This window comes from Alosa alosa, chromosome 4 (genome assembly GCF_017589495.1).
Source record: "Alosa alosa isolate M-15738 ecotype Scorff River chromosome 4, AALO_Geno_1.1, whole genome shotgun sequence".
NCBI lineage: Eukaryota > Metazoa > Chordata > Actinopteri > Clupeiformes > Clupeidae > Alosa > Alosa alosa.
This window is the reverse complement of record NC_063192.1, coordinates 14,803,185-14,815,784: the sequence shown is the minus strand read 5'-3', so window position 1 is coordinate 14,815,784 and position 12,600 is coordinate 14,803,185. Positions and strand designations below refer to the sequence as shown.

At 39.4% G+C, this 12,600-nt stretch overlaps 1 protein-coding gene across 3 annotated transcripts in view; it reads left to right on the top strand.

Annotated features, from left to right (window-relative positions):
• The window catches only part of kcnd1 (potassium voltage-gated channel, Shal-related subfamily, member 1), a 39,885-nt gene extending 36,358 nt beyond the window's left edge, over window positions 1-3,527 (top strand). For 2 of the 3 annotated variants that reach the window (XM_048242222.1, XM_048242221.1), the window contains exons 6-7: window positions 646-884; window positions 1,362-3,527. In XM_048242222.1, coding sequence (XP_048098179.1) covers window positions 646-884; window positions 1,362-1,566 — 444 coding nt within the window. In that variant the 3' untranslated portion in view covers window positions 1,567-3,527. Of the gene's footprint in view, window positions 1-645; window positions 885-1,275 lie in introns of all 3 variants that reach the window. The other variant, XM_048242223.1, reaches the window with a different exon arrangement.
• The last annotated feature ends 9,073 nt before the right edge of the window (window positions 3,528-12,600 follow it).

Here is a 12,600-nt window from a genome sequence, read left to right as displayed (position 1 = left end):
TTACCCTGTGTCATGTTCAAAAGGTCAGCAATCAACCATTGTGCCACTTACAGGATTTTGCTTTGAAAAATTCCTCCTCATAAGCTGCTGTGTGAGGCAGGCTGCATAACTGCCTGAAGGTATCACAGATTAATGTCTTAGCATGGCATCTGGAAGACACCGAGAAGAGGCAGGCAGGATACAGCGGTAGGATCCAGTCAGCATCTGAACAGCCGAACACAGCGAATCCCTGTCTTTACCTTAAAACCTTCAGTTTTCGATGCTCAGTGCTAGATGCTAATTTTGGAATTTTGGGATTGCATAGTGCAACAACTCCAAGGTTGCTACTAAATGTAGAGGTTTCGATTAAGGGCACATGACCAGTACTGATAAAAATGGGCATTTCCGCCTCAACGTTTATGACTGGTGCCCAGGTTTTTAGGAACATTGGAAATGGGGGTGAATGGCCTCTTTGCCAGTTAGACCTGCAGAGCGAATTCAAATTTGCCAAAGGTTTGTCTGGATTCTCTTAGGCTACACCATTCTCCCAATTGCAAGTTAGTTTACCATCAACATAATTTTAAAGCTGTTATATTAATGTAAAAACATTGCATCGAATGCCTTGAAATATAATTTAAAATACAGTGAGATCGCTCTTCTTTTCAGAATCATGAGTTCACAGATGAGCTGACCTACAGCGAGGTGTGCATGACCGAGTCCGTGGGTTACCGCACCAGCCGCAGCACTTCCCTTTCCAGCCACCAGGGCGGCTCTAGCTCCTGTTGCCCGCGGCGGGCCAAGCGCAGGGCCATACGTCTGGCCAACTCCACCGTTTCAGTCAGCCGTGGCAGCATGCAGGAACTGGACACCCTCCAGGTGCATAAGACCTCAGTGGCCCCTCAGAGGTACGGCTTAATCTCACTCTTAATTTCAACATACTGTTGAACTACATGTTGGTCCCACTTTTTTATTACAGTATCGGCAATAGTTACCAGTTACTCTCTCTTTGCAATTCCTTCACCACTTAGTTCACCACTTAAATTCAATAAGAGCCTTCTCCAGTTTAAATGACATCTGAAGGTGTGAGGAGTTGGATTTGGTACCATAATGTCAGATGTATGTCCCATAAAATATTACGCCCAGATAGATTTGCCTTCTTTTAATTTAAATAATTGGGTGTTATTGTGTGACTGGGTCACAGGCTAGGTTTTATGGACGTGCATTAAGGGAATTCAATAGAGTTTATGAAGTAGTAATATTAGTTAATGTCGTTTTTGTTTCCTTGTTTTGGACTAGAGTCACAAAGCACCACCTCTCTTCCTCCACTTTTTCTGTCTGTCTCTCCCGCTCTCTGTCTGTCTCTCTGCCATTCTTTTGAGCAGTCGCTCCAGTCTCAATGCCCGGACGGAAGACCTGAAGTTGAACTGTGATGACCGAGATTTCACGGCGGCCATCATCAGTATCCCGACACCCCCAGCCAACACCCCGGACGAAAGCCTCCCGCCGTCGCCCGCCATCCCTGGCATCCTGCGCAACTCACGCTCGGGCACATTCCCCCACGACGCCGTCAAGATCTCCTCCTTATAACCTTCCCTCAAGCACACAGGCTCTCCTTCCCACTGCACAACGGAAGGAAGAGAGAGTCAGAGAAAGAGACTGAGAGAGAGAGAGAGAGACACACACAGAGAGAAGAGAAAGAGTGAAAGAGAGCTCATTCTAGAACATGTGACAAAGAACTTTTGAGGAGCTTTTACAAAAAAAAAAAAAAAAAGAAACGAAGACATACCTTTTCAAAACACCTGGCCTCATCCCTATTCCAAACCCAAGTTTGTATTGAGTGTTGGGGTTGTTGCAGGGGGGGCAGGGAGAAGAGTAAAGTTGGATGGACCAGTTTTGAGCTCTAAAGACCAGAGGAATGATGAGTGTATATGGAGCAGCTGGAGCAGAGGCACGTATGTCTGCCACCTCGACCCCTGAGGCTGTAGCTGCTGCGAGAGGCCATTGAGTGGTTTTGTTTTTTGGTGAATGGATGGTAAAGAAGTGATAAAACGGTAACAGAACCTCACAAGCCTTTGGACTAAAGTAGATGGCACGTACAGTATGGTCAGCAACAAAAAAAAAATGTACATTTCACAAACAGAAGTTCATCGCAACAACTTTAATATATGCAACATTAGACAACCAGGAAAAGTACATATACATTTAATGTGTGTTCATTTGCAGGGAGAGATTATACAGATTCTAAGCAGAAATACAAAGCTATATTACTATATCAATATGTCTTTAAAGAGAGTAATATGAATACCTTATTGTGCTATAGATTTGTTGTCACAGACCTTGGGGGTAAAAGGGAGTATCAGCTAGTGGTATATATATGTAACATATTTTGTACCATACCTCTCAAAATCACATGCATCTTCGAATCCTACCAAAAAATGTCAGTTTTCTGACTAACCTAATACCAACAGTGCATGTTGTTGCCGTAGATGGCTGAGAACCAAGCTTTGGAGAGGTTGTTCTCACCTATTTTTGCATGGAACCTACTCCCTTTTCTTTATTTTGTTTGTGTTGATCTTTTCATTTTTGCTGATTATCAGTGAATTCAACATTTATAGACTAATAATAATTTTTAAAAAGTGCTGCACCAGAAGTGTACAAATAAAAATGAAATGAAAAAATATATGAAATTTAAAATAATAATAATAATAAAAAAACAAAGATTCAGGCATGTTCTTTGCAAAAATGCTTTGGTTGGATGAGTATGGTTGTGCAGTCCGTGCGTGCGTGTGGTGAGTTGGAGAGGGCTTGTGTTAACGGATCACAAATATGCATGGATACCGTTGTAGGTATTGTAGGTATGTTCAGGCAGTCCCTTGAGAAAATCTGAAGCCATTGTGAATGGAATTCGTAGGGAAGGTCACAGGTGTAGGGGTGGGGTGGGGTCAGACCTTTAGCTTTCGGTTAAGACTGCATTCATTGTATTACTGTAAGGGTTTGGATGGGCTCTTAAGTTTGTTTTGGCTGAAACAGGTTGAGCTTTATTTCAATTGTCCATGTATTTTTCTCTATTATGTTTTAACATTTGTTAATCATGTGGTTCATGCGCCAAACATGCTAAGGTGTCGATGCTATGGACCATTCTGACTGAATATGTTTTAGTGCTTACATATCACCACTTCTTTTCAAGGACATATTTTATGTGTATTAACATACAGTAACGGATGTTGGCAATAAATAGTGTAATTATTTTACTAAAACATAAATGCATATTATAATTAATTTTTAAAACTGAAAAGAGTACTTGCACTTGACTGTGATGACAAATGTATTTGTTACTCTGTTTACAGCAACTGTTCCAAAGTTATTTTTATGTTGAATCATCCATCGATGAGTGGGTTGGCTACTGTGAATGAGAGCTGGGACAGACACCTGCACTGCTGACAGGAGAGCATTGTTTGTGTGTAGGAGGATGAGTGAGCAGAGTTCGATATGAAAAGCACAGAGGTGTATAGTATTCTATTCCACAAATAAAGTGCGCAGAATTCAGAGACCGGTGTTGGCTTTCCTTTCCCTTTTTGGCAGAGAAAACACCAGAAACTACTGAAGATGTAAACATAACCCTTTGGACTAGCTTACAGTCATGCATTCTCAATTTCCATTTGACAATGAAACAAATTCAATGAATACAGATAGATTGCATGTATAGGACATTGTGCATGTTCTATATATTTCTATAGGGGTGTTGGAACAATTCAAGCTTAGAATTGAGTTCTCAGTTCTCACTATGGGAGTAAATCTCTTGCAATAAGCCATCATGACCTGTTTCATCAGAGTGTGCTTTTGTACAGCAGTGATGCACAATTAATAAATCCGACATGTGCATTCTTAATTCAAGGCTTCATCACTCTTGTTTGTCTCCTAACAGATCAGTCACATACTGCAGTGCTACCCCCCTCCAAAAAAAAGAAAAGAAAACGTCCACACTCTCATCCGAACACAATGCCAGATCAAGTTGCTATGATATTTAAAAACCTATCCCAGCCAATTTAAATACAAGTTGACTGAAAATATTCCTAATCATTCTCTCACCTGCTTACTCAAGTGATTTTTTGTCTGTCATCCCTTTAGTCATTTCTATCACTTGTTTATTTTACTCAGAGCACTCACAAGCGAGAATGGAAATGCACCAGGGAGGAGAGAAGACTTAGCCAAGCGTAGCCTCCTTAATCCTCTCTAGAACACGGCATGCCGGAATTGCCTCGAAGATCTTCAAAAATCCTTTGGATGTGTGTCATAATCTCTGAAATAATGCTGTGTGACATATGTATGTGCTATGCTAAAATACCATCTCAGCCTATCCTCTCCCACGGGCCTTCCTGGTCTACCTGGGAGGAAGGAGCTGTATTTGCATAGAAAAACAAAGGCTTAACTCTGTAGAAAGCCTTTTAAACTTTAAACAGGATATTTCTGTTTGGTTCTGTAAGCTTTTTCAAATCATGTAAATGTATAATTAAGTTAAAAATATACATTTCAAAATGGTCAAAAGGACTGTTGTGGCTGTTTTAGTGTTAAAGCAACACAATGCAAGAATCGGTATATTTGTGTGTCTCTTGGCGACAATTCCAAACATACCCATTTGATGCTATGGTAGTGCCGTGTTAAAATGAGCCACAGAGTTATTGTACATAGTGCAATAATCAAGAACTACGTAGATATAGTGTTGCTTTAAAACAACCAAACTTCTGCTTATGGCCAAATCAAAAACTAAAAAAACAAATAACACTCATGGGTTGTAATGAAATTCCACTTCCATGACTAGAAAAGAGAAAAAGTTGTCTTGAGGTAGTCAGAACAGAAGTCACATGAGCTAATGTGTATTTTTGAATGGAACCCTTTTATGCTGAGTTAAACCGATAAACTCTGGCAAGAGTTATCAGTGTGTTTTTAAACATTATTGTGCAGTGTCTTGTTGTCGTGTGTGTGTGTGTGTGTGTGTGTGTGTGTGTGTGTGTGTGTGTGTGTGTGTGTGTGTGTGTGTGTGTGTGTGTGTGTGTGTGTGTGTTTGTGTTCGTGTGGCTCGCCCAGATATTCCACGAGCCCAATAGCTTTGTTATTGCAGTTGGCATGAAGACATGGGGCTCTTTTCTTATGAGGTTTATACCTTCTCTGAGTTAACTTACTGGCTTGTTGCTAATACACATTCTTATACCCAGGACATTTAACCAAATTAAACAAAAGTAACAAAAATAACTCATGTGTCAGTATTTCACCTACATTGATGACATTTTCTTTTGACTCGAGGTTATCTAGTCTATAAATGCACAATAGCATAACATAGTTCTGTTCATAGTTCTGCTACTAGATTTAGTAGCATAACATAGTTCTGTAATACAGTAATTTGTTTATTAATCCCTGATTAATTCATTCACCATTAAAGAGTCTTCTTATACTGAAGGAGACCTTTTGATATTAATTAGCAAAATCACATGATTGTTTCAAGACCACTTCTTATCTTTCAACCATTCCTCTTTAATGTATTCCTTTGCTAGGCTACCACAGTTTATGTTACCCAGCATGTTGGGAGTAGCACATCCTGACCACCAGGGGGAGTTCATTGCACTGTGGTTACAGAGCAGTCTTGGGGAAACTCACAAAACAGGCGAGTGCTGGTACTGAGCTCAGCCAGAGACATGCCCTGGGCCATCTAATGCCAGCCCGGATCTACCGTTCACCATCATTTTTAGGATAAAAAAAACATTTTTATCTTTAACTTTAACAATTTAGGCCTACTGCTGGCTTGTCCTTCGGCACCTGTCCATTTCTGGATCCTGAGAATCCTCTACCCCCACAGATGGCCCTCCCATTACACATGTTTGCCGCCACATATTTCGCTCTTACAGCACCCCTGGGAGTGGGACTGCACTAATATTTTCCACTGCAGGCTATTCCTGGGTGTACGTGTACTTGTGAAACACAGCAGGCCCTTGTGTGTATACTACCGCTGAGAGACATATGAATGGGGATGAACATAAATTAACAACATGTGTGCTGTCACGTTTATGAATTTGTGAATTCATAAGATGGCTGTTTAAAAAAAAATGTTCATTCATATGGACTCGAATATCAATGTTTGCTCTCTACTCCACTCTACTCTACTCTACTCTACTCTACTCTACTCTCTCTCTCTCTCTCTCTCTCTGTCTCTCGCTTGATGGTCTTTTGGGCCCCCACCGTCGACTTCAAGGTAGCCTTAACCCCTAACCCTTGCCTATCTCTATATCGTCTTCCAGGCAGCGCTGCCTTGAAGTTGGCGGTGGGGACCCATAAGACCATATAGCCCCCCCTCTCATACACACACACAGAAAGACACATTTTTGAATATGACTGTCAACTCGTTCAAATGTCACTCAGCAGAGCTATAATATGAAGTTTGGTTCCAAAATGGTATATCTACACTATATAATTGTGTATTTCAGGTAATATCACTCAAATTGCAGTTGTGCTGTTTTGATTGAGTGAAGATAATCAAATAATTAGAAATAATTGTTCTAATAGTTCTACTGAAATTACTTCAAAAACAACATGTAAAAAAAAATTTCTGAAAATTCATTAAAACGGTGTAAAATAATATATATGTTATGTGTTTTTATAGAGTGATGTGGTTGAAACACTAGCAAGATGCCTTCATTACTCTGGGTAGTGTGAGAATGAAAGTGAACCGAGACTAACAGTGTTTCCACCGAAAGAAGCTGGTTTTGCAGTGCATGTCAAAACCAGATACCCATTAGAGATGGCTGATAGCTGGGTGTGTCATAAAGATTGCAGATTGCAGTTGTGCTGCTTTGATTGAGTGAAGATAATCAAATAACAACACCCAATTACAGTTCTACTGAAATTACTTGGAGAACAACATATAAAAAAATATTTCTGAAAATTCATTAAAACAACATTAATATATATTAATGTTGTGTGTTTTTATAGAGTGATGTGGATGAAACACTAGCAAGATGCCTTCATTACTCTGGGTAGTGTGAGAATGAAAGTGAACAGAGACTAGTGTTTCCACCGAAAGAAGCTGGTTGCAGTGCATGTCAAAACCAGATACCCATTAGAGATGGCTGCTAGCTGGGTGTGTCATAAAAAGCACACAGCAGCAAAGCATTACTTAATGTCTAATCAATGTTTCTCACATCAGATACACAGGTCATTTCACTATTAGGGTGTTTGATATCACCAACATATTATTGAGATTACCCATGACATGTTGACAATGAACAGGTTTTTCTTACATCCTACAACAGAACAGACGAGTATTTATTGAAAAACAAATAACTCAAAAAATAACACTTCAAGAGGGCTTCATCAGTTCTTTAGTGCACAGTTGTACAATGTTCACATCACGCCTGGTTCACACCACTGAGTCACTGCCTCTGTCCCTGTTTTTAAAAAACATAAACAATACTTCATGTAAAATCTCCAGATAAGTTGCTTATAGCAATGTTGTGGGTGGAAAAGCCACACAAAGTTGTCTTCTCCTGCCAATGTAAGAAACTCTCTTGTGATGACTAACCGATGCAATGAGTAATGTGCTTAATTATCAGATGATGAAGGGGAAAAAAATGAGCCTTTATGCTCATCAGAGCATCAGAAAAGCTTCATTTCTGGAGAAAGCTGTGCTACATCCCCCAGCACTGGCTATCTTTAGAAAGCAGCCCCTGCGTACTTCTGAGAAGTGTGCGGTTGCTAAGCATGAGCGCGCTACTGAGCGTGTGCAGGAGAGAGAGACCACAGAAGCCACGGCCTGCTGAGTTTCCTTAGCTGGCAGTTCTCATCACCACCACCACACAAGACGCCTCCCCTGAGGAGGGAGGGGGGCCTGGCAGGCTTTGTGGCAGTGACATCTAGCTGCAAGGAACACTATCCCTGATGCAACCAAACAACAAGCAAAGGGCAAACACATTAATAACTAAATGTACAAAATGTACCAAATATGCCACCCTGTTTGTGGACACCTTAAAAAGATACGGATAATTGTTTTAATTCTCTTTATTTGCCATGCTACTCTTGATAATTGTTTTGAAGTCTGAAAATCTGCTAATTATTTACAAAAACATGATATGTGGAATGCAACTTGGTTACCTAATCACAATTAGAATGGCAGCCGTGGCCTACTGGTTAGCGCTTTGGAGTTGTAACCGGAGGGTTGCCGGTTTGAACCTCGACCAGTAGGAATGGCTGAAGTGCCCTTGAGCAAGGCACCTAACCCTTCACTGCTCCCCGCGTGCCGCTGTTGTAGCAGGCAGCTCACTGCGCTGGGATTAGTGTGTGCTTCACCTCACTGTGTGTTCACTAATTCACGGATTGGGATAAATGCAGAGACCAAATTTTCCTCACGGGATCAAAAGAGTATATATACTTATACTTATACTTAAATGAATCTCAAATGATATACTTTTATTCTTCATATGTTAAATATGAACATTGTCAGAGGGTAGACTGTGGCTTGGTTATAACCTGTTTTACAGTGTTACAGTGTTAAGTGTTTCGGTATACAGTGTTACAGTGTTAAGTGTTTTAGGTATAATAATATAATTTATTGCTATATATAGTATATGTTATAATAACATAGATTATTATTCCTATAATTAAATTATATATTCCCAATCATCTTGTCAGAGGTAGAGGTTTCATATCTCAATATACTGTTTCTCAGTAAGTATTAAGCAGATTTTATTTTGCGTTTAGGAAAAAGTAAAATGTACAAACCTAATTTTTATTCATTTTACTTTATTTTAAATTTGTTTTTCAACCAATCTAAAGTTATTAACCAATCTAAAGTTATTATTATTATTTACTGAATGTTAAAGTTGTCTGATAATTAGCAGACACTTTTATACATAGCAACACATACTCCGAGGTTTGGATTGGTTCAACAATCGAACCCAAATTGACTGTTTGTCGGTCGGTGATGTTACCACTTCTCCACCTCACCAACATGAATGAAACATGCATCACAGCGTCAGTTAATGTTTAATAACATCAATGCAACAGCAAAATGCAGTCAGAGCATGAGTTCACTTGAAACTGTCTTGGCCTTTTGAAAGAAAACTTTTGAGGACTTGCTATTTCCACGTTATCAGCACTCTTTATTTCAGAGTCGTTATATAAGTGTATCTGTTTTACAATGTTGGAGTCAGATGGAACTCTGTGCGGGTTTTTAATCTGAACATCAGAGCGCATCCCTCTCCTTTCTCAGCACTGCGCGCTCAGCTACGGCACCTAATTTCACCACATCCCTCCGCCTCACTACACTAGACGCGGCAATGTGACAAACCAAATTAGAATACTAGTACATCCTCTCAAATGTACAGTTTAAACCAGTTGTATTTAATCTATGCTGAATTTACCTAGGTTGTATTGACCTACTGCTTGACACATACCAATATCTTTTTAGGTTCTGTTCTATTTATATTTCTAAACACAAAATTTCAGCTTCAAAATAGCAGTGGTTCTTAAACTGGGGGTCGGGACCCCTAGGGGGGTTGCCAAAAGTTTTGGAGGGGTCGCTAAATGATTTGCAGTCTGGATTAAAGACATTTTTCCTAAAGGTTTTTAGTCAAAGGCTGCCATTGACATAATGCCTTTGGTGTTTACATAGCCTATGAGAAAAGACATTTTCTGCCTTTGCTGAGACTTGGCTCATGTTTTTTGGGGGGGTCGCCAGACAAAAAGAACCACTGCCCTATAGGATAGGCTGTATGACTTCACCTCCTTGCTGTTGAATGCAAGTCTCGGAGGCCCCTGTGGAGAGTACTTGTTTCTCAGCTGGCATAATTGGAACATTCACAAAACATAATGCAGCAGAATCAGCAAGGGTGGTGCCAGCAAGTAATAAAGCACAAAAAGTCATCAAAAGCAATCAGAGCTGAGCCCCATATCTGTCCCAGTTAATTAAGATAGCCATCTACAGGTGACTATGACAGAGGGGCCAAGTGTCCCACCATGCAGATACATTTTCAATTAGAACAGCATTTTGGTTTGTCTAATAGCAATGGAACTGTGCACTGTTGTATATAGGCTAAATGTGCAGTACTGTTGTATATTATGGTGATATATCATTACCCAAGGGATGCCGTGCAGGGTAGGGAGAGGCGTAAATAACCACATGCAAGCCAATGAATGAATGAATGAATGAATGAATGAATCATCACCATTTTACTTTGTACCTTTATTCCATTCGAAATTTGTTTAATAGGCTACATGCATATGCTTCAAAAATGCAAAACAAGTTTACCTATTACATGCACCACTGTCAGTCTAGTCACACTTAATATAATAATAATAATAATAATAATAATAATAATAATAAGATACAATTAATATTTGAGAAAATATTGATGAATCAACTGTGTAGATGTGTGCTTGTAAAATTCTCCTTAGTAAAAGTATTATTTTGCAACAATATGAGTGCCAGATGGTTATTATGTGCTTACCATCGCATATTTGTCTGTAAAATTGCTTATATGGGGGTTAATGGGGGTTATGGGGGTTAGAATTTAGGAAATCATTCTAATACAGATATTTCTTAATTCTAATACATTTGTCCATGACTAGGCCTGACATTTGTAGGGTTAAATGTGTTTAAAAATGTGTTTTCTACAGTCTATCTCACCCGCTGTTCTACCAGCAATCACTTATCTTCATCAGAATAATCTACTAGACCCTATGCAGTCTGGTTTCAAGAGTGGTCATTCTACTGAAACTGCTCTTCTGTCTGTGAAGAGCATTGAAGCATTGAGAGTAGCTAAGTCCTCTGCTCAGTCATCAGTATTAATTCTACTAGATTTATCTGCAGCCTTTGATACTGTTAACCATGACATTCTCCTATCTATACTATCTGATTGGTTTGAATCTTACCTTAAAGGGCGTTCTTTCAACGTGTCTTGGCAGGGACAGGTATCTAAGTCTCATGACCTCACCACAGGTGTGCCTCAGGGATCAGTATTAGGACCCTTGCTTTTCTCTATTTACACCACTTCCTTAGGTGATACCATTAGGCTCCCATGGATTTGACTATCACTGTTATGCAGACGACACTCAACTTTACCTGTCTTTCCCACCTGATGACTCTAGTGCTTCCCACCGGATTTCTGCATGCCTTAAGGATATTTCAGCCTGGATGAAAGATCGGCACCTTCAGCTTAATCTCTCAAAAACTGAGTTTTTGGTGTTTCCAGCTAAACTTGGGCGTTGTAATTGATGACCGACTTAACTTCTCTGAGCATATAGCTTCTATTGCAAAATCATGTCGGTTTATGCTTTACAACATTAGGAAGATCAGACCTTATCTGACACAAGATTCCACACAACTTCTTGTTCAGACCATGGTCATCTCTAAGTTGGACTATTGTAATTCACTATTAGCTGGCTTACCCGCTTGTGTAACAAGATCATTACAGCTGATTCAGAATGCTGGAGCACGCCTGGTCTTCAATCAGCCAAAGAGGACACATGTAACTCCTCTCCTAGTTACTCTCCATTGGCTCCCTATAGTAGCCAGAATTAAATTTAAATCTCTCACTTTGGCCTATAGGACACTAACTGGATCTGCTCCTAGTTATTTTAATTCAATAATCAAGCCTTACATCCCCAACCACCCACTGCGGTCTTCTGGTGAGCGTCTGTTGTGTCGACCAGTCATGAAAACTGGGTCTAATTCCAGACTCTTTTCTTCAGTGGTTCCATGTTGGTGGAATGAATTGCCCAGTGCTCTCCGTTCCTGTGGTAGTTTTGGGTCGTTTAAGAGGGGTCTAAAGACATTCCTATTCAACATATACTTAGTTGTTTAAGCGCTTATGTGTTATGGTTTGTATAATGTTGTTTTATTTCAATTGGGCTGTTAATTAAATTTTTGTTTATTATTGATATTATTATTATTATTGTTGTTGTTTATTATTGATATTCTCCTTAATGTAGTCTTAGCATGTCATTGTTTTTATATTATTGATTGAATGGACATTATTGTTTTATTATTGCCTTTCCCCTTTTTTTTCCATTGCTTTTTATTAGGCTATTGATTGAATTGATATTATTGTGTATTATAACTATTCTCCTTATTATATTTGACCTACATTCTAATCTGTTCCCTGTTCAATTTTAAATATTATTATGTTGTTTTTATTTATGTGTCGCTTTGGACAAAGGCGTCTGCTAAATCCATAACCATAACCATAACCATAAAAATGTATTGATTGATTCATCCTGAGATGGCACGATAGGTGTTCAGATTCAAGAATAATTTTTCCTAGATTGTCCCAAATATATTACTCTTCGTCACTGTCATCATGGTGGATGTTCTTCAGTGGTGCACATCAATACTTTCTAATGAGAACAGACTCGGGCACTTCACAGCTATCATAACTCCAGACACACTGCAACTTCTCAGCTGGTCAATCAATAACACAGTGTCAATAGCAACATATCCATTCCAGCATTCCAATAACAGGTCTGATGTTCCACAAGCAATGTATTATTTAATAAATGAATGTTATACCGTAGCAGATGTCTCTTTACGGATCATGGTCGGCTGCAGCTTTTACAGTAGAATTCTAACAAGCCGTT